The sequence below is a fragment of the Hylaeus volcanicus genome, chromosome 2 (genome assembly GCF_026283585.1).
Source record: "Hylaeus volcanicus isolate JK05 chromosome 2, UHH_iyHylVolc1.0_haploid, whole genome shotgun sequence".
In the NCBI taxonomy this organism is placed as follows: Eukaryota; Metazoa; Arthropoda; class Insecta; order Hymenoptera; family Colletidae; genus Hylaeus; species Hylaeus volcanicus.
The window spans coordinates 10363597-10391326 of record NC_071977.1 but is presented as its reverse complement, the minus strand read 5'-3'; the positions used below and the strand labels follow the sequence as shown (position 1 = coordinate 10391326).

At 43.2% G+C, this 27730-nt stretch overlaps 1 protein-coding gene across 6 annotated transcripts in view; it reads left to right on the top strand.

Moving 5' to 3' along the window:
• LOC128885183 (uncharacterized) overlaps positions 1–26548 on the top strand; it is a 29491-nt gene extending 2943 nt beyond the window's left edge. For 2 of the 6 annotated variants that reach the window (XM_054139061.1, XM_054139062.1), the window contains exons 3-13: positions 118–313; positions 2365–2529; positions 13318–13445; positions 13511–13636; positions 14652–15006; positions 16025–16196; positions 16270–16369; positions 16463–16637; positions 16701–16856; positions 17094–17330; positions 18111–26548. In XM_054139061.1, coding sequence (XP_053995036.1) covers positions 118–313; positions 2365–2529; positions 13318–13445; positions 13511–13636; positions 14652–15006; positions 16025–16196; positions 16270–16369; positions 16463–16637; positions 16701–16856; positions 17094–17330; positions 18111–22495 — 6195 coding nt within the window. In that variant the 3' untranslated portion in view covers positions 22496–26548. Of the gene's footprint in view, positions 1–117; positions 314–2364; positions 2530–7944; positions 8408–10910; positions 11250–13317; positions 13446–13510; positions 13637–14651; positions 15007–16024; positions 16197–16269; positions 16370–16462; positions 16638–16700; positions 16857–17093; positions 17331–18110 lie in introns of those variants that run through there. The other 4 variants (XM_054139063.1, XM_054139064.1, XM_054139066.1 and 1 more) reach the window with 4 other exon arrangements.
• Positions 26549–27730: the final 1182 nt, after the last annotated feature.

Sequence of the window (27730 nt, the reverse complement as noted above, 5' to 3'; positions counted from 1 at the left end):
AAGAAACAACATTGTTATAATAAGCCAACTGCAATTTTTAATCGTGAAGATATAATAATTTTCCGCGTGCATTCAATTTTCGATGGAACGCAACACTAGCAATAATTTTCTTTTCAGACTTATCCACCGCCTCTACCCGTCTCACTCGAGAGAAAAGAAGGAACAATTTCCTCGTTGGTGGATCAGTTGCTGCAAGATATCTACGGTTTGCCAGACGGCGACAGGGGACGATCGGAAAGCGACTCGACAGCTTCATCCCCGAAGACGCGTCCGCATCATCAGCATCTGCAAAAGGCGCGTCTGTTATGGAAAAGTAAGTGTAATTCAATAAGAGACAGAAACGTCCATAACGCGGAAAAGAGGAAGGAACGAATGTGGGCGTCTGATAAATACGTTTAGCTCGAGGACGTTTATTGTGGATGCACGGAGAACGATCGTTTAATAGTTAGAAATTCAGAACAACGAGAGAATGCCGGTACTTGTTTTCTGACAATTGTGCAATTTTCACGCAGAAACAATTGAATGTAACGTTAACAATTGTAACAACAATATGACTTTGCTTTCTATACAAACATTAATGAAAAAACTGACCGTGAAAAAAAAAATAAATGACGCAAATGGGAAGGTGCAAATGCACATCGCGTTTTCGAGTAAAATGTTCGCCCCATTGGCACGTGTAACGTCCGCGGGAACAGTGTCGCGACTTTATTCGCGTTATCAGATTTATACTGTCGCGCAGAATTCGAAATCCGGTCGAATTAGGCGAAGACACTTCGGCAGGAGCTGACGAGACAAGAGGTCGTAGTGCCGAGACAGACAAGCGACCTCGTTGACTTCGAGGCAAGAAGGTTCTTTGACTTGGAGTGCTGCTTTTTCTTCCTTTTTTTTTCAAGGGGGAACCACTTCTTTTATCTCTATACACGATGCTACTTCGTTTCGCCTCGTTGAACATGCATAGGGAAAAACAGGGGTGAGATCCTCGCGGACTTAAAAAACCCATGAGGAAATGCCGTTTTATTTCGTATAAATCAACCCCGCCAACGGAATTTAAATTTCGTTTTCATTACGGCTACCTCGACGTTGAAGATAACTACAAAAGTAATTATACTGAGTCAAAAATTGAAATTGATTAACCCTTTAAAATTATTTAAAAATATGTGTTTGAAATTATGGGAAGGGGGGTCTTGATTATCCTCCAGGACATACGTAACACATCTTCCACTATTGTTTTGTCCAGAAACCAGTAGGCATTTAAAAAGTTAATTTTAAATTTATGGCTAGCAGTAGTAATCAGTTGCCTTGAAAGAGTGGAAATTACGGAATTTATTTGAATATATTGGAATCGATAACAATAAATTCAGTTAATGAGTTTTTTGTTTAAGTTCGATTATATTCTATCAGATTTTAATAAATGCACCCTCATACTCAAAATTAAATAAAAAATACACAGAGCCTCCCATGTTGGTAGACTGTATTAGAATCTCGATACCCCGAGGGATAAATTCGCAAGACGTTACGCTAACCTCTGACGATCATACGATCAGGATCACGCGATGTTGAGGAGACGTGAGCGAGGTATAGATACGCGTAACGTAATCCCGACCAAGGATAGACTTCTTTCCCAACATTTTACATCCAGGATGGAGAAGCGTTTCAGGAACTTCCCCAATTTAAATTTTAACGCGAAAGTTAACGCGGTTAACTCAGTTAAAGAGGGCTGTACGCGGACTTTCTCAGGACCGCGATTAAGAACATCCGAGCTCGTGATCGGAATGATCAAAGAAAATAGTCCTGGACGAGATCGTTCCTCTTCTAGCGGGATCGAGGAACTCAGGGGGGCATAAGTAACAGCGGAAAGAGTTGGAAAACTGCAATCTTCAGCGAGTGTGTACCCAGGGAGAGCCCTTTCGGGCCGTTATCAAGATTGCGGCTTCAATTCAAAGCCTCCTCGACGGTGTCTGGTCTTGTCTCGCCCTAACCCAGACTGAAACAAACGCGCCCTCTTCAATTTGAAAATATCTCGTGCAATCTCGACTATCGTGCGTACTCGTTACATTTTAGATCTCGCAGGCTGCATTCGTTGCTTCCTGTTGGATGCAGACGCGTTCGGAGCTTTCATTCTTGAAAGATTGTAGCAACCTTTGGAACGGCGTCGCTAAAAATTTACCTTCTTCAGATCGATTGTACATTTGAATTTGTATCGTTTTTAAAACTTTTCGATTTGAAAGACAATTTGTAAAGATCAAGGTCTTAAAGAAAATTATGTGTATTCCATTTATATTATTATTCAACCGCAAATAAATGAAGACAATTGAAGATTTCGTTTTACGTTTACTATTTATTGATTTGTTTTGAACTTTTCAGACAAAACCGAGCTTCAAGTCCTGGTAATGAACTTGCAAGATCACATCAATCATACCGGTGCTATACTTATCCGACAGCTGCGTCGAAAGGATTATCTCAGCATCAAACGCGAAAAACAGTGGGATATTATTACAGCCTACCTTCAAGCCCACAGTCAGAAGCGTGGTAAGTATTTTCTCATGGACTACTTCTCCATAATTAAATTACCCCTTTTTGTGCCGAGAATTTTTTCAACATAAGCAACTGGCAACTACAAAACATTTTTACGATTTTATTCCTAAAAATTTGATGTTCCTATGACCAAATTGATCAACGATTGTATTTTAAATTTGAGTTCTACTTAAAAAGAAACGCACGAGGTTTATAATTTATCAGTCTAGACAGAATTCTCGAACAATACATTTTTATTTTCTGTCTACCTTTCTCACACAATTCTGAGACACCCTCTAATTCGTCAGTTCCGTTTAACGAGAAGCTACTAGTGTCATTGCACGATTTGCTCTTGACATTTACACGAGTAGTTTATACTAGCGGCGTAGGGAAAAACGGTTAACAAACAGCGGCGTTCTATCCACGACAATGGCGCCCGCTGAATAAACAATAGGCCGTCGCATAATACGGAAACAGAACTGTTCGTGTGGACTCGCTTGCTGAAACTTCGCGTTCACGTTTTCAACAATAAAACCGTCGTTTCACAAAAGCGATCTTCGTCCCGTCCGACGTTAAAAACAACGACGCGATTTATGCCGACTTCCCCGTTACCGCTGGCAGCTTATTATTTATCTTATCGCTCCTCCGCATTTATAAATATGGAACAGCCGAAGCGGTAATTTACCTGGCCGTAAGTACCGAAACGAACGTACGCCACGCAAGAAAGAAACACAAAAGTGGCCGTAACATTGAGAATGCGTCAGGCTATAAAGCTAAAAATTCCTATGCCTTGTTTTTTAAAAATCTTGTTTAAGGTGATATTGAGAATGCGTCAAGCAATAAAGTTTTAAAAATTCCTATGTCTTGATTTTGAAAAATAAACTAAAGTAACTATAATATTGCAAGAAGATCAAAGTATATTATTATAATCTTAAATAAAGTGATGCTTGAATTTTCGAATATTTAAATCACCAAAAAGTTTAGGATATTTAAATGGAGAAAATTTCGATTCTCCGTTTCGAGTTGAAAAGAATAAAAACAACCTGTACATCTCCACCTGCGCATGCTTAAAAATTCAAAGTCGTCTTCCAATTATAACCATCATTCCTACGTCTGGGCGCATTTACATAATTTCTCCAAAATAGCTCCACTTTAAAAACGGCGTACGTGACCAGTTGACGCGAAATTTCACGCTAATACGCGACGGCGCGATCTATAATCCATGGTAATTCAGCCAATGGGGTTGGCGCATCCAGTCGGTGGCACTTGAAAGCGACCACTTCAGGTAACGTGTTATCGATACTTTTAGCGCGGTATCAGCATCGCAAACACACGGGGCGCGTGAGTCGTTCCCAATACTTCCGGAAAACGGAAAAGAAGGCTCCTCTTTTACGCGTCCATAGCCAGCTGATCAATAATTAGACTTTGCCGCGCCGCGTGCCGCGGGGAACACGCATGCGTGCGGTAAGCGCGGCTAGGACCTCCGACGTGCCGTCATTGATAAAGTTTTAATGATGTCGCGCCTGCGAAACGGAAATGCGGAACTTTCCTCGGTCTTCGACCAACTTCGGGGTCTGCACTTAGCGCGATGAACTCGACGCATCAAGGAGAATGACGCGTTCCGACGCTGAGGAAACCTGGCGGCGACGAGGGAACTTGTATCATGGAATTCTTGTTGTAGTTAAATTAATAAAAATGATTGGGTTGCAATCGACACATTCGCGACCGCTGACGTGAATTTACGTCACTTCAAATTCTATTCCTTATAAATTAAAGAGAGAATAAAAAACGAAGCAAAAGTTATTGGAGAAAAGATGAAAATAGAAAGAGAGACTTGATGGTGAATGTAAATTAATTGCAAATTTCATGTAGGTATACATATCGTACTTCATCTTTTTTAAATCACCACCTAGCCAGAGTCTCTATAAATCGATGGTTGATTTGTGTTCCTTCCGAAGCTCCTCTTTTTCCTCGAGGCAGTCTTTTCGAAGTCTTCCTGCGCTTAAAGCGTCGGGGATATTTTTGAGGTGATTTTTCATTCTTAGCACCCAGAAACTTATTGACCTCGCGCAATTTTTCAAACGCTCCTAAACTCCTCTCTGGCGGAGTGCTTCTATAGTTCACTCGAGCGTTGAAAATATTAAGTAACTGTTTCCGAGCCATTACCCCTGTGTGCTTAGACGGACGATACAAAAACATGGTTTGGCGAAATGAGCGTATCTGCTGAATACATATGCGAGGATTATGCGTTGATGATTACATCGATTTTCCCGAGGACCTCGGTTTACGTACCATCGGCGAATTCATTTTTTAGTAGACAGTGGATATGAATACAATGGTTACTCGCGTCCAACGTTCTCGTTCGCGTCGTTCTTTATTTATGATCAATTTTTAAGGAAAGCAACTTTTTAGTAAAATGGTTCCAATACCAGCGAATCCCGAAGTTAAACTTTTATCACAGCAAACGAGAAAATAAAGGGCTGATGAAGAAGAATTGGGATTACGAGAATCCCATACTCGGTGTATCGGTCCAATGGGAAATACCCATGTTGATCATTGTGTATTGAAACACGAGCGCACTGACCGCCAGCTGCGCGCGGAATCTGAAAATAATCGATCGCGTGAATTTCCTCCTAGATCAAATTGAACCGAATTGGATCGGATCTCGCAAAGAGGGTAGGCGTCCCTCTGCTCGGGCGCAGATATGCAATTTAGCTCTGTTGACAGCGAAAAAGGTAATTCTATCCGCAAACGAATAGCCTTTCCTCGTCGTTAATCAATATTCAACTAGATTTCCTTACTTTGAGATTGAACCTGGCAAGATGGAAAACGTCGATAACGCGGGATTTTTATTTTCGTCGTTCCACGAATCGCCTTCAAGAGCGAGAGACGTATCGTCGATCTCTTGGCAGAACTCCTAATTATTTCCGCCACCTAACCACGCGAACGATAACGTCCCGGTGCTTGGGTTATCGTGGCTCCTAATCGGTGGAAAATGTAACGATATCGTTCGACTGCGTTCTCCTGTGTTTATTTTAAGAGAACGTTCGTTTGATCCGGTGTCTCCGAGCATTTAACCCTTCAACGACTTCTGACAATTTTGGAGGAGATCTTCTGGGGACACTTTAAACGCCCACGATCTTGGATTCTGTCCAGCTTCGACGGAATAGACTCATGCATATTATAGTATTCACTGGCAGCTGGAAAGGTACACTTTTTGTTCGATTTGAGAGGCTGTTTTTGGTGATTGTAAATAGGGTAGTATCACATGTCCTCCTTGAGCTTGATCAATTGTACTACTACAAGCTCTATTCTCACATTTCTGCTTACATGTGAAATTTTGGAAAGCTGAAATATAAAAAAAAAATTCCAAGGAAGGATTTGCATGCTGCTGGTGAGCTAAGTTCATGATCTTGAGTGAAGTGAACTTTCTCTCCAGGGTTAACTATTTACGTACCGAGTGGCCTTCGTATACTCGTGGCATAATAATTGCCAAGCAGGCAGGGTGGTTAATAACAGCAGAACACAGAATGTATTACAAGTAATCTAGGACCAACCGAGAGCCCTGGATGCCTTGCAGAGTTTAATATTTATATAGATCGTTGATAGCTCGTTATTTAAATCGATAATGGGCTATCTGGGGCCATTATCGCTTTTTAGCGATAAATCAATTTTAAGAGATTAATGGCCGAAGGATGATTTTACATTGGGTACACGATTGCCCTGGGAAAAATTCTGGAAGCTCAATTATTCTCAATTATAGTTTGAACATCCGCTTAAAAGTTCATATTGGATTTTTTTCTACAACGTGGGACATCTGAAAGATAGATAGATTCTAACAGATAGAAATTTTTGAATAAACAATCATGAGACCATATTGAACGAAATAGAGTACATTTATTATTTCTGTTCAGAGAATTTTCCTCTGCACTCGACGGGAAGGGTGCGCGGATACACGCTATATCCACGAATGTATCTGATGGCCTTAGTCTCTGCCGTGTTGCTACTGACTCTGACGACATTTCCGACTGACCCATAAAGGGACCGAGTCGATAAGTTCATCGATCCATAGTACGTGGCTTTATTATGAACGCGGATTAAAATCGACTGCTGCACCACGATGGCGGCACGATACAATCTTCTGCGTATGCGATACTGGCGTACATACTCGCTGCATAAATAAAAGCAACCATGGTTAAAAAAAAAAAACAGCAACCATGGTTACATCTTTATCCAAGCAAAATAGAAATTCTTAAAATCAAAAGTTGGCCTTCAAATATTCGTGCCAATATATCTGTGAAAGAATCCATGCATCGTCTAATGGCAAAGCACTCACCCTGTACATGATACGGTACCTACGTGGATCAAAAGATTGTTCACCCCAAGAAGACCGAGGAAAGGGAAGGGAAGATCATAGCAAACCGTGGGTATCACTCAGACATCCACCAACAAAAGGAATGCTCCTGTTTGCGATGTGATGGAAATTGCACTTGAAGGAACTATTGTGTTTTTTATTAGTTGAACAATCTAAACGTATTCTATTACAAATGACACGGATGAGCAGATTCTAAAAATATCTCTATGCAATCTTTGTTTTCGAACCATGTCGTCAATGATACAACTTTTGATCGATCCAATAACAAAAATAATTGAGGTGGACAGGTCATCTTCAACCTGTGTACGTCGTGGCAACTGGAGCGTAAAACACTTCTTTACATGACCTTGATGATAATACTTGGTAAGACGTAACAGTGCTGTTCATTTTTCATTAACCAATTGAATCAATATTTGAATTGCTGCTTCTTTATATATTAAAAAATAGACTTCACTATTCCTACGATTACCTGGACTAAAAGATAGTTACCTTCGATAAAAGAAGCGAATAAAAACAATTATAAATAAAACGTTTCGAAAGCCACCCTTAATTTAATTGTTTTCAGTAATCAACTCTTAAAAATTGTCAACTTAAATTTGACTTCTGAAATACTATTTCCACAACGATTACCTGGACCAAAAGTTCGTTCACCCTAACGACCAGAAAAGAGGGTTAAAAAGAGTCCGGGGTGAAAACCGTGAATTTCGTTCCAGACACCCGTCAACAAAAAAAGGAGCCCCCCCCCCCCCCCATCCCTCGCGATGTCTGCGGTACAATGCAAATTGCAACCAGGAAGGAACGAGACACCGCGGTCGCGATGAAAAAAGCCAACAGAACTGGATTCGAACCACCCCTGCGGAGGCAGCCGCGGTGTTCCTGTCGGCCACCGCGAAGACGAGGCGCACGCGAGCAACCCCCCAAATGGATACAAATTCCTCTCGGTGGGGTGGTGCGCGGCGTGGGCGTCCACGCATGCGCCAACGACACGAGCGTACGGATCGCTAAGGCAGCTGGTGGTGACGGTTCGTGGAACGGCTTCAGTGCCTATTGCAGGGTTCCAACGGGACGGCTACCCCTCCCCGGTAAGCGTCCCTGTCCTACGTTATTATTACGGTGGACGCACGCGCGCACCAAGTCTCTCCTACCGTCGGCGTAGTGGTGTCGTTCAGCTGACTCGACGTGTGCCTGTTTCTCGACGAAGGGGTCGTCCAGCTTCGCGACCCTCACAACAGCTGCCGAGAAACGCGGATAAAGGCACGATCTGGCTCATCCCCCTTCGGTGTTTCTGCGCGTGTTGGTTCGATCGTCTCGCGTCGTCTTCTCCGACCAGTGCGTGCATGGAGACGAGCGCGTGAACCGAGTACGCGTCGCAGGGGTTGCAGCTAGGGGATGTGCTTCTGGCGAGCCATCGCGAACAGTGCGCTAGCCACGATGACGGATGCGTAGTCCGAAGTGCGGTTACCCTGGGGACACGGCGTCAGCATCGTTTGCACGACGTCGTTTCGCTCGCTGAACATGGTAAGACGACTGCGGGGGCTGGCTCGCTTGGGGGATGTGTTTTGATAGCTCCCACGGCCAGCATTGACGTTTCGTCGATGGAACCGCTGCTCTCTTTTGCAGTCTTCAGTGTCAAAAGACTCGTAGAATTCTTGAAGCTTCGTTGATAAGCTTGTCAGGGGTGTCGGAACTCTTCTTCCAGTTTTGGAATGTTCTATTTCGTCGCAGAAACATACCTAAGCGAGAAGTTGAGAAATCAATGCTTCACTCGAATAGAATTAGATAAATCAAAACGTTCGATCCGGGCTCGGCTGACGTTAATGGTTTCTTTCGTGATAACGTTGCGATTGGTGTTGAGTGTGTGTACGTGTGTGTGTTAACCGTGTTGTGTATCCGTGCTCGCGACTGTGGAGAGGCCAGCAACCATATGCAACCCTCTCGACTATGTACTTTTTAAATAGAATCTGCACGATGTTTGTCACCCTGTACCAATGTTCGTTCTCTTATTCGCCCTTACTCCAATTTAGGAAAATATTATTTACTTCTAGTTACTGACTGGTGTGCACTTGATAAGTGTTGTGTAACGATGCGGAATAAAGTAGTTTACAAAGAACGTCTAAGTGGTTTGTCAATTTTAAAGCCACTGTTCGTACGCACAAAATCTTCACCAGACTGTGGTTTAGGGGTTAGTTTTGGGCTATGATTATTTTAAGAAATTGATGCCCCTATGATTTGTTCATCTCTTTCATGACGATCCATCTTAGGCTTAATTATGTACAAATGTGTGGTTTGAATAGATTCATTCGATAGATCTTTGTTTTATACGCTGGGAGTTTTGCCCTGTTGTACGTTACGCTCCGTGCGTCACACACTTTCAATTGAGCCGCCGATAAAACCGATCGATTAATTTCGCTATCGCGAACGCGGATTTCTTTGCAAAATCGACCGACGCACCACCTCCACATTACATGCCTCGTAACAGGTGGTACGTCTCCACAGACACGGTTAAGGAAAAGTGCAGCGGGAACGGTGGTGTCGTTTGTTGCTAAAAGCCTGGAACGAGCTCTTTAATATCGTAAGTGTGCTGCCTCCCACCTGAGAAATTAATACTTCAAAAGGAGCCGGTCCAATGCACCGTGAACGATTTAATACCGTCATTGTCGTCTTCGAAACGGAGCATCTGTTACAAAATGCACGGCTTCGCAACAGTGCAATCGCTAATACGAGTAGTGTACATCAGTGTCTCTCAACCTTTCTCTGGACTTCTCAAATTTATTTATCTTTGTGTGCTTCTTCTTATTCACGATAGTTTGTATGTATGATTCGAACGAAGATGGAGTGAATGGATCGTTTTATAATTATTCCTTATCGACTTGTGAAACAGAAATATTCCAAGACGCAAACAATGAAACTTAGAACAGTTTCTATAGATAGACCTTCTACGTTCGATTTCCACGTATAGTCCTCTAAATATTAAACCAAACTTCACCAATTTCGTGTACTACTAATCTCGCGTTAATGTAGAAGCTGGTAACAGAGTAAAATTTCATTAAAACTCTGTCATCTTGTTTAGATAAACATATTATACTTGTGCTTCAAAAATTACTATATAAACGTGAAATTAATTCCATTCTATTTCACACCAATATTTAAATACACAACAAGTCTGGAGAAGTTAACTTACATGTAAATGTGTAGATAAAAATAAACCTTCGCAAGATAACTGAAAATGTTTATATTCAAGTACTTACGTAAAAATTTCTTCTATAGCTTGAGAATGGAAACTATAGCCGTTGAGATATGATGCTAGCGTTATTATTTTTGAATGTAAATGCCTGTACATAAATATTTATAACACACTTGGAGAGGTTTGTCTCTCGCATTGACGCATTTACATGTAAGTTGAATCTCCAGTGACCAATATGTTCGTCCACGATGCCAGAATCTATAATTGCAATCTGTTTCATAGCCGTAGTCGTCGCTAAATAAACATGGAATACGAAAATAAGAGAGATAAAATTATTCTTCAGAGCAATAAACAAAGGGTAACTTTATTAATATTGCGAACGACGGCGTTTCGTCCAATTGAATTCTGGTCCTATTTAGGTCAAGCTTAAATACTTCGAAATCAACGAATAATACCAGAAATTTAAAGAAAAAAGGAATTTCATAAATATTATTACTTACAATAGAATACTCCAGTGCACCGGCACAAAAGCATTGAATTTATGAACACGATTAAATTTATGATGAGCATGGTTTACGCATCTCTTTGCTTATGGATTATTAATAAACGTGGAATATAAATTTTAATGCGATACCAGGATCGGAATTGCCATGGGTTCGCAATCGTATTATACACGGTGAACCACATGAACTGTCCAACCTTATTGTTAGTTTTTGTAAACGACCAAAATTTGTACGTTAAAATATGGATGGGCTGTAATTTATTTTTTAATGGAAGAAATAACAATGCCGTTGAGATAGAGACACTCTCTTCGTGACCAGGGTTCTCATTTTTTAGACGAACATTCGCGATTTACCTTCCACCGACCAACGCAGCGCTCGGGGTTTCAGAAACGCGATAAAAATGCTCCCCGCAAGGAAGAAGCTTCCCAACGCGCAACGGTCGAGCACAACTTCGAGAAAATGAACGCGACGGCGACGGATGATGAATCACGAAAACGGTTGAAAGGCGGCCGCACGCAGTACAACAAGAGGCAGGAGAGGTGAAAGTGACGATGAAGAAGAAAGAGTGGCGTTCCTAATTGGAGAATGAGCGGATTTTTCAACTCCCTCAAAAACTTCGCGTCAGGAGCCGCGTACGCCGGCAGCTCTGCCTCCAAGTACGAAGAACTGGAAGGTGAACAATTCTTTTACAATGCACGTGGAACGTTGCCTGCTCGGATCGTCGTTCGATTCTCTTTCGTTTGCACGAAATTATTTGCCACGTTCTTTATTGTTTCCTGGGAGCAATTCAGCTGATCGTTTTTGTGCTCGATGTGTACGTCTTCATGCTTGAGAGGCTTCACGCAACCCTCTAATTTCCAGCACGAATTGTAATTCGACGAGAACGATTTTGGTAACTCATATATATATATATTTGTGATATTTGAAAAAACATATGAACGCTGTAAGGTTTGAATTTTTTATTTCTAATAAGAGATAAGAGATATGGTCTCTATGGAAACTAAAGGGTTAGGGGTAGTCCGTTATAAAGAAGAATTTAACCACCCAATTCTTAGCTGGTTAATATAATGAAACATTAATAGACTAATTAATTTTTGAGTTTACGTATTTATTTACGTATCTTTCAATATTGTTAATTTCTCCAAGCATTGATTATTTATTCCTGACCTACGTGTTATTGATATTTAAGATTTTTTTTTGAAGAGACAAGTTAGAAAAGGTTGATGGACAGTCGTCTAGAATGTTCATCGAATCGAATAAAGCTTCATTAAATGATCATCATACCAGAATCTTAGTACTCGAATGAAGATTAGGTTACTCGCTCTGGTAACTGAAGATAGGGCATTCGAGTAACGTATCCTCGGACAACAAAAGGATAATGGAAATCAATTTACGTGTATTTGTAATGCACTCCAACAGACGGGTCGCGAGTTTGCGTTATTCCGGTAGAGTTGTAAAATTTATGACGGGACAAGTGCGCGCCTCAGCTCGCTGATGCGAAATAGTACCGTGGGTAATGAACTCGTAGTATACGGTTAACTTACAGCTGAATGCCGAGCATTTGAAAAGAAATTACACGATAATTGTGCACCACTCCAACTACATCTGGCCGTGTTCTTCCCGAGAAACGGACATTACCATTTTAATCAGTTAATATTTCCTCGCGAAATTACTAATCTCGCAGATCTCGAGACAAAAGTAAGATAAGGGAGCAAGTAAGGTATAATTTCATAGCTATTCATTTATTATGCACGGTTCTTTATGCTACTAGTATGTTTGGTTAATTCTTCAGAAGCTGCTGCGAATTATAGTAGAAATACATCTGCTTACTTTTATTTAAGAAAAGGGTATTCTGCAAAGGGAAAATGACTGCATGTGTATGAAAAATGTTGGTCGTTCTCAGAGTAACTATTTATATGAATTTTGGTATTTTCGATAAACGCATGAACGAACTTTCGTTCAGTGAACATCTAATCATTTGTTTTTATTTAACCGTGGGTACCTTTTGCTATCCATCAGGTGCGTCATTAAGTGGAACAGCTGACTATAAAACTTTGACATTTCAATCGAGCTAGACGATACAGTTCCCGTTTGTTTAACGCAATTGAAACGACTGCAGGCGTTTAACGAGTGTCGCTTTAACTATTTACGTTCTTCCACGTCGTTCTACGCTCTGACATTTCGTGGAATGAAGTTTTTAGCAAACACGATTAAATACTCCCACTGCGTTTCGAGTCCACGAACAATTTTCTTCTTACCTCTTAATACCTTCCAACCCTTCGCGTTGTCCATTACGTTTCATCTGCAGGAACGAGAAGATCGGTCGAGTACTTTCGACCCTTAAAAGCTTCGAATGAAAAAGTTCGCCAAGAGTAAAAACTAACCTCGTGTAACTTGCCTGGAACATTTACTTAATAATTAATTTAAGGAGTAGCATGAACGAGTACCTTGCAAAAACCTATCCTTAGAATGAGTCGACTGTCTCTAAAATGCCCAGACCTCGGGAACTATTTGAACTATTTAAATCAAATGATATGAGTTGATTAGAAATTGATTGAGCTTGCAGAAACATATCCTAAGAATGAGTTGACTGTCTCTAAAATGCTGAGACCATGTGAACTATTCGAACTATTTAAAACAAATTATGTGAACTAAGAAATTTATTGAGCTACTTTGTGATATGTGTTAGTTTCCATGTGAATATTTCCTTGAGACATTTGTTGAATTTATGAAATTTTCAGTCGAAGACACGAAAATGAGATTTAGCCTGAAGCCGCAGCCAGGGGAAAGCGGTTTCGTGCAATGGCTGGACGCGATGAAAATGGTCGCCAGGTTGCAGGGAGGAATACCACCGAAATTTCGAAAGGAGGTGGGTCGGTACGCGAAATTTTCGTTCGTTTTAAAACGTTATTCTCATTTTGGAATGTTTCGCAGTTATGGCTGACGCTGGCAGAACGTCATCTGGAGCAGCGCGGTGTAGATTGGAAGCAGGCTGAAAAGGTCTGCTTCAACGAGTGGAGCAATCCTGACGATGAAGAGCTCGGTATACAAATCGTTAAAGTAAGACTGTAAAACGTACATCCTTTTCACGATTGTTTTTCGCGAGCAGCGACGTCCTCGCGAATTTTGCATTCGTCCCGCTTCAATTCTTGCGCCGCTGCTTTTCTTCTTAATGTCGTGAGTAATAGGATTTTTCGTGAGGGTGGTCGATACAATTGAACTTGAGAGGTGTTAATCATTTTGAAATGCTTCTCGAGTCGCATGTCAGGGATAAATTGCGTCGTGGAAAATTTTACTCGAATACGTTCTATTTCTACTCGAAATTCTATATGAAACAGTGTTTACAGTCAATCCCGTAAATATTCGTACCCTTATGTCTATTGAAGATGTTTTACTAAATTAAATAATAGTATATATATATACTGATTGTATATGCTCTTTCAACCGAGTACAAATCATTTACGTAGAAGCAAGAAATAAAATTGGCGCATTTGCATAAAATTTGCACGAAATTTCGAAGTGAGTGAATATATTAATCGAGGCAAGTGGAATATTTAATACTCCAGAAATACTCTTCTAGCAGACTATACGTGTAGCTATCCCAAACAGCGCCAAATTATTCGATCAATTTCCAAGTACAGGACGAGCGATGCTCGGCAGAATTGGTGGGGCAAAGGAGATCTGAAAATGTCCTCATTCTTTCAAAGAAGTCGATTAAAGTTACTGCCTTCGTCTTGCATAATAACTCGTTGGCAAAAATGATCCGTGTGACGCAATCTCGGCTCCGCGACGATATCGCTCCTGGAACGGTCTCCGTTCGGTGTATAATTACGCGCAATTAAATTTGGATCATTAATCACTTCGACGCCAGGGCAATTAAGTGTCGCCGATGAGCCTTCCAATTAGATCCCTAGCGCCCGCGCGCCTCGGCGAAGAAAGTGACCTTTAACGATACCCGCGGAGTCGCTTGAACCTCCCTGCTCTACTCGCCTAACCGTTTGCTACGTTCGCGGAGCGTAATTCAAGCGCTGGCTCGCCGTGGCAAAATCCGATATCGTTGCTCTGGCCCTTTCAGGATTTACACAGGACAGGCTGCAGTCTATTTTGCGGCGCAGCTGGCAGAGACAATCAGGCGGTGCTTCGTCGGGTTCTACTTGGCTTCGCCCGATGGAACAAGTCCGTCGGCTATTGCCAAGGCCTGAACGTGCTGGCCGCTCTCGTTCTGCAAGTTATGGATCGCGCCGAGTCCGCCGCGGTGAAGGTGATGATCTACTTGATAGAAGGTGTCCTGCCCGAGGGTTATTTCGCGGACAATCTACGCGGCCTCTCCGTGGACATGGCGGTGTTTCGCGATCTCCTGCGCTCCAAACTGCCCAAGCTCTCGAAACACCTCAAGGCGCTGCAGAACGACGCGAAGGACAAAGCCACAGGTCATTCTTTCGCGAAAACCATTATTCTCGACGCGTCCACTCGAGCATTTTACCCTCGACGCCTGCTGTCGTCCAGCGCTGACGTTGGATATCCTTTAGGCATCGAAAAGCCGTGTGATATTTAGAGAATTTATCCTCGCGCTGTCGGTAGGGATTAGGTTTATCTTTAACTCTTTGATTGCCAAGAAGCGATATATCGCTGCTCGAAACTGTAAGTGCTGTAAGTCGTTAAAAAATCAATTTTGCTTTACGAAAATGACGTCAATATCCAATGCACATAAATTTATTTGTGCACTTCAAAAAATAACTGAAAAGATTCATTTTAACAGACAATAAATTATGTTTATTTATAAACAAAAATTCAAGTTCAAGTTTTTGTGAAAATATCTTCATTATGTAAAAATTTCATGAACCTTAAAATAAAATCGATCGAAATATATATTTTCGTTTACAATCATGCATGTTTGCTTAAAATTGTCTGGCATTTCTCGGATATGTATGAAAATTTCCTCTGGAAGAAAAGCACAAGTTAATCATAATACGGAGAATGGGATCTGTCTGAAAGATCTCTCGAAGCTGATAGCGATTGTCGAGAGTAAATCTTTCGAGTGGACACGTAGCATTAGCCTCGCGTTAAGTTTAGTAATCTTACGGATTTTTCGAATGGACGCATCGTTGCGTATTCAAGGTCTAAATAGTTAGGTATGAAGGAATCAAGGAAAGAATCGACTTGTGAGAGTTCCAGCCAGTTGGCCTCTGGAGAGGAATACTCCCTCCCTTACTGCCGTTGCTGATAAGTTGGATGCTTGGACTTCGACGGCAGACGTGAAAGTAGCGATGGGATGGAGCGTACTTTGAGCAGCCAGTTAATTTAACGCTGAAATAGTAACCCTATAGTTTACCCATCCATTCACTAACCTACACGAGTACTGTCAAACGTATCTCTAGAACTTGATACTCGACCAAATTATTTCTAATTCCGTCCAATTGTCCCTATCCAACTTTTGTTCTTGTTTAGGCAGCAGCTACGAGCCACCTCTGACGAATGTGTTTACGATGCAATGGTTTCTCACTCTCTTCTGTCACTGTTTACCCCAGGATGCGGTGCTCCGTGTCTGGGACTTGATATTCCTCGAGGGAGACGAGATCCTCCTCAGAACCGCTCTGACCATCTGGGAAGGGCTATCGGAGTAAGTGAACGATCGTGGGGGGTTTCGTAGGTTGCTTGGATTTGTTTTGCTAAAACGTCGTATCTTGCTTTAGCCGTATCATGACCGTGACGTCCGCAGACGAGTTTTATAGCATAATGGGAGTCCTGTCGAGGGAGATGCTGGAATTCACGGACACGAACAATCTCATAAAGGTTTGTCTGTTCCCTCGTTCGAGATAAATACCAGCTGACATGCTTGGCAGATCTGTACCGAGCGAAATTTTTACGTACGCGTTATTGCCGTAGAACATAGTCAGTATGGAACCATTGCATGGCGTGAAAGCTTTGAGAGAAAAGCACAGGTACAATATCACGCCGTGGGCTAGGAAGCTGAGCGACGACGACGACAGCGACACGGAAGAGGAGGAAAGGTTGGCCGTGGCCGCTGCCATGTTCAACATGGCACAAAGGCTGAAGAAAGGTAGGCATCAAAACATATGACAATGGAGGTTGTTGCGATTCTTATTTGTTTGCGTCACGAAAGACATGCTTGTAGATCGCATACCGCAAACGATTGGCGCCCTGCAGGCCATGGCGCCCAGCAGCGACCGAGAACGCCTCGCTCTGGACATTAGTATTTTGAAACAACAGTACGCCAAACTGCGCGAACGTCAACACCAGGCTCACATTATACTCTCCGGTAAATGTTGATTGTAATAATAAGGTTAAACGTAATCGCTAAATTCGAAGGTACGGTAAATCACTGGACCTTCTCGAGTACGCTTCGTTGACTCGCGAACGACTATGAAAGCTTCGCGCATACTGTAAATCTTTCTATTCAATAGGAGTCGGGGAACTAGAATAAGAATTGTGAAAATATATTTGCTTGCTTGGAATAGAATGAGTGCAAAAATGCATAAATTCTTTCTTGACGCAGCCGCATGTGCAAGGCAGACCATGGTACCACCTCCTACTTCTCAGGCCATGAATCATCTTTTAGTGGGCAAAAATGCGCTCGTGAGCGGGAAGAATCGACCTCTGAGTCTACCTTCTGGCACCTCAGCGGCGAAGACACGACCTACACCTCTAAGTCAGAATCGTAAGGACAGGCAAGGCGTCACGCTCCATTGGAAGGACACGAAGAAATCGAAGCAGAAATCTTTAAATTCACCAGGTACAGACAAACTGTTGCAACCTGCCGTGGGTCTAAAGATCATGTACATTCGAAACGTACCGGGAAACGAAATCCAAACTTTATTTTAAACAAAGTGGTGTTCGCAAAAACAGGTCAAAAGTGTCCATCCTTGAGCATCAAAGAATTATGATGAAATTTACAGGAGTTGAAGATTCGTATATTGAAATTTAAATGTTAATATATTAAGTTATGTTACTGTATTTCTATCCAGCACATATGGTAACAGTAGAATTCGTTTTGCACTGACTGTTGGTAAGAAAGTCGTATTGAATGCTGGTAAGACAGCGCGCTACCTACAGTCAGTAAACACATATCGTTCACTGGTATAGGAGAGTACCTACCTTACCAGATAAACTATGTTACCAACAGGAGCTCAAGAGATATAACTCTGAGCAAACACCTTGCTTGCATGAAACCACTTTCTAAACTCTACCGCTCGTTTGTAAAATTATATCAGCCGCACATTGCACCAATCGATTAACTCCATAAAACAGAAAGTTGAGAAATGTGGCGAAATAATGTACATTGTTTTTTAAAATTTCCTTTATATAAATTTAAAATAAATGTAAATTCAGTTAGTAATGTTACAATTTTTATGTAACAGGTGAATCGATTTGTGCAGTGAACTGCTCAAATATAAACCCAAGTCTCTTCGGAACAGTAGATTGAAATTAATTTGGAACCTCTATAATTTCACCAAAAAAGTTTCCACATTCCGAGAATGTCTATTCATTGATTTTCTATTCCAATTTGCTGTAGAAGCGGCAGAAGCCACCGTGGCACCGGTGCAATCCTCGGAAGCTGACCTAGCATCTCCAAAGCGCAGCAACGGTGACAGCGACAGCGACAGCACGTCGACGGAATTGTGCGACGAACCTGATCGTCTCAGCGACGTTGACAGCGAAGACCTCACGTCAGCGTCCGAGTCCTACGCCATGGCGACGGACGAGGAGAGAAATTTTCGAGTAGGGAGTTCCCCGTTACCTGAGAAGACACTCGATCGTGCGTTGCCCGAAGACAAGAGTAACGCCGAAATATCACAGGACTTAAAGTCACCGGAGGAAAATTTAAGGGATATATCGATCTCCAAAATCACTGATCAGATACGAAGACTGTCGGCGGAGGATGACAATAATTCGATGGTTCCTCAGAAATTCAGTTTACAAAACAAAGAGACGGACTTGTCGACGAAAACGTCCCCTTTGAAGAAGGAGAAGTCCATACCTGATCTTGCTGTTGATTACACCTCGACTGTTGGAACTGTCAGGAAGTCCTTGGTCCTGGATGAGTTCGATTATCTGAGTTTCAGCAGCAGCAAGCTCACCCTGAAAGAAGAGGAAGTGTTGGTGCACGAAACGCATCGACCCAAGGAAATCGTAAAAGAAACAGCGATCTCGCCTCGCGACGATGCTGCGACGAATCAGGAGGATCGAATCGAAGATACCCCTTCCACGGTTATCCGACTAGACACCTCCACTGTGTTTCCAGAGTACTCGACAACGTTGGACGCGAAGTACGATAAAGTACCAGACAGGGCTACTCATGATTTAGAAACGGACAGCGAGGACCGTTACAAAACGTCCTTCAGTTACTCCAGCAGACTGTCTTTGGACCCGAAGACGTACGACAGCTCAAAGATGGACATTTTGATTAGAGACGCGACGACGGTGGACATCGAGAAGAAACCCTACTGCAAAACGTACGTGGGTCATCTTCCAATCTCGCCCATAACGGTTGACCAGAAGCTGAGTCAAGTGACGCCAACTATTCACAGAACGAACAGTATCGTGGGATCGATAGCAGACGTCGATAAGGATGCTGAGATGTCGTTGGAGAAAACGTACTTCAGTGAGAGGTCGCAGCCAGCGCAGACGAAGATGTATTCAGACTTGAAGAAGAGTCCCAAGACACCCGAGAGCAACAAGTCTTGCAGCTCTGGCGAGACCATGGGCCCCGACTCGAAGCCTTCCAGTTTAACGGTGAGCCCTAGGTCTCCTGCCAGGTCCGACTCGCGAGACCTGTTGATGGACAAATCGGTGTGTTCCTCGGTCAGTTCCGACTCGAAGACCCTGGTCTTCCGTTCCATGGACTCTGATGTCGCCAAAGATGGCGCGAGGAAGGCATACGAGAAATCTGGCTCCTCGACGCCCATCAGCATGGACTCGCTGAGGATCAAGTCGGAGGCGAGCCCTAAACTGGTGGTGAGCAGCTCCAGCGACTCGTGCAGCCCAGGTAAACAAAAGTCTTCCGAGAGGTCGTTCAGTTCGGACCTTCAATCGCCAATAAGTGCCAACTCCATAAAATATACCTCGAATTACAATCGACGGGGCCAAGACGACGTGTCTGGCTCGTCGATCGACACAGCCACGTCGCCATTCTACCCGATCTCGAATCCCAATCAAAAGACTCCATCTCCGTACAGCGTCTCCAGGCGAAGGTCAAGCATAGACAGCACGGAAACGTCGCCTGAACAGAAGTCGACGAGCTCCTCGAAAGAGTCGAGCAAGTATCTAGGCTACCAGTCCAAGTATGACTCCTCATTGAAGTCTTCGGATGCCAAAGACACGGATGCCATCGCACTGAAAACAGAGAGTTACGTTAGTCGTGAATTTACAGCGAAGAAAGAGGAGTCTAGTCTGACGGAGAGGAGAAACGGTGACGATATTAGCTTCTATCAGCCGTCTGGTAGCGATTACTATCGCAAAGACAAGGATATCATCGACGACGGAACTGACGATCCTCTGTCGGAAAAGGACGTGGTACCCTCGCTACCGCAGGAGAAACTGGACAAGCACTACCTGACCTACAATTATCGACACAGAGACCGGTCGAAAGTCCTGGAGAGGAGTTCCAGCAGTCTGGACAGCAGAAGATTCGGTGACTTGAAGTCGTCGTTGTCAACAGACGAGTTCAACACTTCCGTCGCTAAGAAGAGGTCCAGCGACATCCTGGAGGACATAAAGCACCTGGAGGCCAAGGCGAACGACGTATCCTCCGACAGTGGAATGTTAACGAAGAAGAGCAGCTACATCTGGGAGGACCTGAAGAGCCTGGAGGCCAGGAGGCAGGACACGTTCAGTAACTCCGCGAGCAACTTCTCCAAGCGTCGTCTGGAGATACCCGACATAAACGTGAGTGGCGAAGGCATGAAGTCCTACGGGATTCATCCTAAGATCAATATCGACGAGGACAGCGACAGTATCCTGAACACCGTGGCACGCAGCCAGAACAACGGCGACTCGGATGATGGAAGAGAGTCGAAGTTGGGGGTGTGGACGAAGGTGAAGCCTCGCAAGAAGGGTAACAACGGACGCAGGAACAGCGACAGAGCATTGAAGATCATCCAGGAGAATTCTGCCATACTTCAGAAGATCCTCGCTTGTCAAGCCAAAAAACGATTGCCAGATCTCGAAGAGATATCGAAGGAGATCACCATAAGCCCCATAAACGAGGAGATCTCGAAGATCTTCAGTCCCATACTGGAGAAAATGGGACTCAACGAGCACGAAATCAACGAGGAACTGGCGAGAATCAATTTCAAGGACTTCGACAACATGACCGCTACCAGCGTGTCCGAGTTCGACGCGAAGATCAACGAGGAACTGTCGAAGCTCTCGCTGATCGACGAGACGGAACAGATAGACCATTTTGCCCTGGATGAAGGCATATCCCACGAATACTTAGACACCAGGGAAGCTCTCATAGACCGCAAGATAAACGAGGAGCTATCGAAACTGTTATTGAATTACGATGATCGTTCGCCAGCTAGCATCTCGAACTTGGACAAGGGATCCAGTCAGAACGTCAGCGAAATCGACGGACTCGAGTTGTCCAGTATCTCCACGAACGTGTTCTCTTATCAGTCGTCGAACGATTCCATCGATACTAGGAGCGAGCTGGGATCCACGCAGGAACCAACGATCTCAGGTGACAAGTTTTCCCAATACACCAACAAGATGTTGCCCTACACAGTGTCCAAGTACAGAGACGACGACTCGTCACCAAAGAGCGACATCGACATCTACAGGGAGCTAGAGAAGCTGGACAAGATCTCCTCTGCTCACGTCCTACCAGACGACCCCGCTCTCGATCTTCCTCAGAAGGAACTGACCTCCATTCCCTACGTCCCCAACACGTCACCTTTCAAGGACATATCACCGTTAAGGTACGCCGCTAAGCCAATCCCATACGACACCTCGCCTATGAAAAGCTCTTACGATCCCTACAAACCCTTCAAGCCCAAACTGTCGCCCAAACACGGATCGACCAACCCGTTCGTGGCAGTCTCCTACGAAAAGCCCATCATAGACCCTACTTACGAGTACATCAACCACAAGCCGGATGTCTCGATCAACGCTTACGATATGCACTTGAAGAGCCCAATGATGACGAAGGAGTCGCTGGAGTTCCGCGTGAGATACGACAACGAGTCTAACAGAGAAGTCAGCGCCGACTATATGTCCCTCCAGCCAGACAGGTCGATGACCAGCTCGAACAAATCTCCTTATTATAGCAATGGTAACAGCGAGCCACTAACGCCGACTAAGTACATACCCAAGGAGGAGAGGTGCCTGGACACCAGCTCCTTCTTGGAGTACTCCACCGAATCTTCGGAACTCTTTCGTCGCAAATACGAAGCACTGTCGCCCAAGGAATATTCTCACGAGAGCATAGACTACGATCGACGCTTAAGCACGTTGCCTTCGCTGGACCAAGGTTCAGAAATAGGCTCGTATTTGCCAACGAAGCGCCTGGACTACCTGCCTTTGTCACCCAGTCGTCAGTTCACCGAGCAATCTTTCCCATCTGCTACGAACCACTACGCCTCGAAGCTGTCTCCGGCCATGTCTGACGAGACCAAGCGACCCGTCTCGCATCCGGAGTTCCCTGGCAAGCTGACAGTGGGCAAGTACACGGAGCTAGATAGAGAAAGCTCCAGTTACCAGAAGTCCTCTTTGAGTCTAGGTAACATCGGACATTCGAGCAAGGGTGGGGAGAACAATTACAACCCCCTGACCAGCCCCAAGTCGCAGTTCAGCCCGTTCCCGATCAGGAACGCTCCTAGGAAACCCAAGGAGCTCACGCTCAAGCTGGGCCTCTACTCGCCGAAGGATCCTGACGCGGGACAGCTGAAGAGGTCATAGTGCAAGACGACAAGAACGATCCGTATCGAGTTCATCCTGTTGGTTCGTTTCTTTTGAAGGGACAAACGTAAGGGTTAATGTTGATTCCAGTATTAACGAAGCGGGCCTAAGTCGTCGTTTCTAATCCGTGAAGCCCGACGTTGCTACCAGTCGAACCTAACGCTAGAATTGTAAGGCGTACAGTGATAGCGGATGACTTGATATCGACCGTGGTAGCTACGAATGCGTTTTCGTCTCGCACAAGCAGAGGAAAATGTCTGAGTGCTTCTGTTCGCGTGAATCTTTCCGGTGGCAGAATTATTTGCAAAATTTTGTTAACAGTGCACAGGCTGAAAGTAAGAGAATATTTTACGGAAACGTGAGAACGTTTCGATACGTAGGAAGACTTTGGAAACGTCGCGACGGAAACATCGCTCAACAAGATCAACGTTGAAGACGATTCTCACGTACTATATATCGCATACTTCCCCCTCGTCCCAACTAGCGTTAATCATTATCTCCGTTTTTCCGAATGTTTATAGTCTATGAACGTTGACTAATTACGAACGTTTTTTACGAGCTCTGCTTGAAACGGCTTCGAAACTCCCTCGCGCACGAGTGAGAGAAAGAAACTGCTTACGGAAATAATAGCATTTAAATGTTAAAGATCCTGCGCGAAACGTACACACACATACACACACGCGTGCACGCGCGCGCATACTTGCAATTTCTAATGCGATGCCTTCAATCTCCCTCCAATCTCGCAAAAGGAAACCTCGTTATCGCGTCTCGATTGTTCGGTAAGTTGCGATAAGTAGCCTCGATGCGCTCGCGAAGCCTAGACGATGAAGCGAAGAAAAGTCAAGACAAGTCATTACAAAATGCCTTTCGTTCCGCGGTTCGCTTTGCCACGGTTATCTCGCGTGCGACCGTAAATCACGACACTTGGATCGCGAGACCACCGCAACGTGAAATTTTCATCGAAGATACACGTTCTGTCAGGCCAGTCTCCAAAAAATTTAATGATGCAATCGTTGGGTGTAGACATTTTATTGCTTTAACTCTTTGAAGTTAGGTGAATTAAAAACTATCTCACTTTTTGCTTACCTTTACTATTTTTCTTTTGTAATCGCGTGCCTCAAAGAATTAATGAATGGTAGGGCATTTCATTATACAGGAAAAAATTGAATGAGGGATGTGATGAGAGAAGCTGCGGAGGGTGTGTTTTCAGTTTAGTTCAAAGTTTTTAACTTTACTATAATAAGTGAGTTAAAATTTCCAATACTCCTGATTTCTGTATCATTCTTAAGTCGGCGTTTAATCTCTGGAGACTGGCCTGCACCGCGGGGGATTGTACGAAATTATCGAAGTTGTTGCATGTAGCAGAGTCGCGATAGAGTTTAATTTGTTCGTACGTATGCGCAAACATAATCGCGCAGAGGTCTGCAACCGTTCGAAGGGGGGCAAATGACGTGCCATTACGCGGCGCGTACACGAAAGGGGAGTGACAGACAAACAAAAATTGTAAATAACTATAGACGTTAATTGTATATTAACAAAACCAAAAACTTAAGAGTCGCTCGAGATCTTTTTATATAAAATAAAAGTAGTATTTTTAGATGTTTCTAATAAGAAGATAATCCTCGTGTTATCATCGTCATTACACGTGTACGAGCTTAGCCAAGCTATGCTTATCGTAAGAACGTCGTTCTTCTCGCAGATCTCTTCATTCCTGGTCGAAGATGATCGAACGTGTCACGCGATCGAGAAAAATGATAAGAATTTGCAGCAATCGTGATTAATTGCGATGACTTATACGTTGGTATGCGCCGAAGACACGAACTTGAGGAAACTGTATCGTATCGTTTATCGTGTTTCAGCATCGCATTTGCATAGAGATGGATTGTTTCATAGCACTGAAGATAATCGATAATCTGCATTCGGAATACATTGATCATTGGAACGATTAAATTCTTCAAATCAAAGAAGAATCGAATATAAAAATTAACTTACTTATTTTTAATGAGTACTATATATCATTCGAAGATTCTATCATGAATCACGTAGCAGTTTTTACATACTATTGGTTCATTCAACTTCAAGATCTTTGTTAGAGAAAAGCACAGAAATTGACAGAGTTTAAATTTCTAATAAATGTCAACGAAATTATAGAGATTGCATTCCACATAGATCATCCGTAACTTATCTCCATTGGCTTGCATAGCAAATCAGGCGTCAGAAGATCGTTACGTCCAATTTATCCAGCGGCAGATGGATTCGTCAATTCGTCACCGAGTGCATGCAGATTTTTATAAGTCCCGTTTAGGCTCGAGCCAGTCCACTTGTTCCGTAGGAGAATACAAGAAAACGACGAAAAAATTTCCGAAGTAGCTGCGTTTAATGTGCCTCTAATACCACCCTCTATCAAGGTCCGATGAAATTGCAACGACGTTCGGGTATTCTCAGCCAGAATTGCGCTACGGTTCGATGAAAATCAACTGGCCAATTCCCTTTTCAAAGGAGACGTCGTCAACTACCTCTTGTTTTCTTTGTTGGACGAGTACGTTCGGCATCATTGTTCTAGGTGAGATTTTTTGCGCGTGTACACTGGCTTATGCGCAAATTCCCAACTCACCGCGATGAAATATCAGAGAATACAGTTTCCATGAACATCGAATACGTAGAATCCCGCACGCGAAGCTTCTGCAGCAATTTTGCATTCGTCTGAACGATCTACCTTCTCTCCCGCGTATGAAATCGTCAAATAGTACATGAACTAGGTACAGTGAGCAACGAAAATATTCGCATAGTGCATATAATCCGATTCCTCGTTTTGAAACGTTGTCATTGAACATATAAATAGCATTCCATCTTGTCTCGTACGCCGAATTTAATTCAGAATTTTTTACAAAAATATTTGAACAATCAAAATGGAGTTATGATATCGAAAGGAATGTCCTGGGGATGAATGAAAAGGCAAGGCCTAATTTATTTAAAACAAGTGACTTTTGTATTCTTTCTTCCGCCATGAAACGACGGTTCCAAACGTTACTGTAAGAATATTTCCGTTGCTCTCATTGTTTACGACTTCTGGCAAGATATTTTCGTGGAAACGAGACGAAAATGCGAGAAATCGCCGCGGACTCGCCGTCACGTTCTTCCAGTGACGCGCGGCCAAATTCAGTGAACCGGATCGTAGGTTCGGAAGCCTGTGAGGAATAGAAAGTATTCGTAAAAGGTGCTTTAACGAGGCAATGGCGCGTTCCACCCGAACAAAGGTGAAACTACCTAGACGTAGGCTAGCTGATAAGGAATCGACGATAGCGTTTGTTCGTTGTGTATCGTAAATGGATCGTTTTTGAAAACCAGCATGAACGAATCGTCAATGAAGATCTCCGCTTTCGGTTCACGAAACGTTCATTAATTCGGTTCGATTCGGTTCCAGGCAACTTCCCCATCATGGTCGGACAATACATTAATATATTCTCCGTTCGTTTTCGTTTCCTTTAATTTTCTTGGTCTTCAACCGTATACCTAACACGGGGGGACGAGAGTGTTTTCTACAGGGATAATCGAAGACGAGGGGGGACGAGTCGCAATAATTTAAGGGAAAACGAGAGCGTCGAGTGCGCGTCGTCGCGGCGAGGGCACACGCGAATCCTATTAAAGAAGTCATTTATAAAGAAACGTTATATTTACAAAAGTGTGTGTATGAAGTTGTTACGTGACGTTTTTGTGAGAGTTGTTGTAAATACCTGTCGGTACGAGTCATGCCAGATATAAGACTGTATATTTGAAGAACATAGAAGTATAAGTCGTTACGAATAAATAAACTGAATAAATATATTGGGAGAGAAAGGGTTGCCTCAATCATTCCCCCAGTCCTGGAAGGGGTTCTCTGATTCATGATTTAGTAAAGTTCGAGGGATCCAATATTCAGTAAGATTCAGATATTTCAAACTTGGATTATATCGCTAAAAAAATTCGGTAAATATTAAATATCTATCCTAAAGTTCATCAGCAGTCTAAAATCGGCCGTTGAGGTAGAGTAAACACTTCTACAGCCAAGGAAAGATCGATAAAATAATAAAATCAATCAGCGGTTGTCGCAAAAATTCCAGAGTCCCCATTTTCGCGAGAGCCTCGATATCTTGTGCTCGAGTGGACATTTCATTTCGTTAACACGATTACGCGTATTCGCGTGACGTGGATTGCGAACTCATTTTAATTGGGATTACATTTCAATTAAAACTCCGTTCCCATTAGGCGGAAGCGTTGAGTTTTGGAGAATAATTGATACGAACAACACGTTATCCGATTGCGAGGCTGGATAAAATATGCATATTTGCCAATCAAAAGGTGTCCAGGTTACACACCTGCCCTGTCCTCTGTCACTCTGTATAAATATGGGATTAACCGGTGCCCCAACAGTGTTACGTATGTGCAATTGTGCACACGTCTGGCGCGCGAGACGTAACTGGCAAACACCGATACCTTTGAGTCGCTGCACAATGAAATTTTAATGATCTGCAAAATCGGAAGCGCTATCATCTCTGACCCGTCCCTTGAGCTCCCTTCATTATTACGCGACTTACCCGTTTGCAAATTGAAATCCGTGCGAAGCAATTGAACTTTGTTTGCTTCCGAATGAGTATCTGTTGCTGCAGCCTTATGTAACGCCACGTTTTCCAACATTTATCCAGAACTTCTTTCATAATCAACCGGACAATTCGGCCGGCATAAATTAAACGTCTTCCGTGGAATATTACGGTTGCAAATAACATTTTGATAATAAGCTTACTACAAATGTAAATCTGAATGTTAACTCTCTATATTGTCCTTGTTTCGGTGTCATAGGTCTTACCTTTACTGTATTTCTATTCTTTTAGACGTATACGTTTTAATTATATAATGTCTCTGATAACCAATAACAATATCGATAACGATTAGCAACGCCATCAATCTACAATATCAAAATGATTGCCTTGCAAGTTGTCTGCAGAAACAAAATTCGGTCCATAGAGAGTTAAAAGTGCAACTCGAACTGACTCCATGCATCTCGTTTTAATTACTCACCGACCATGAAGCGAACCAATTCCTAATCGTCGAAGTGCAACAAACACGTAGGTGCGGAATTCCGATGAATAAATAAAAGCGCCGCAAACGAGTCAACCGGTAGCATTTTTTTCTACGATCGTAGATTTGCATGGCAGAGTGTCGAACGCGTCCAAATCCGTTCCATTGAATTTATTTTTT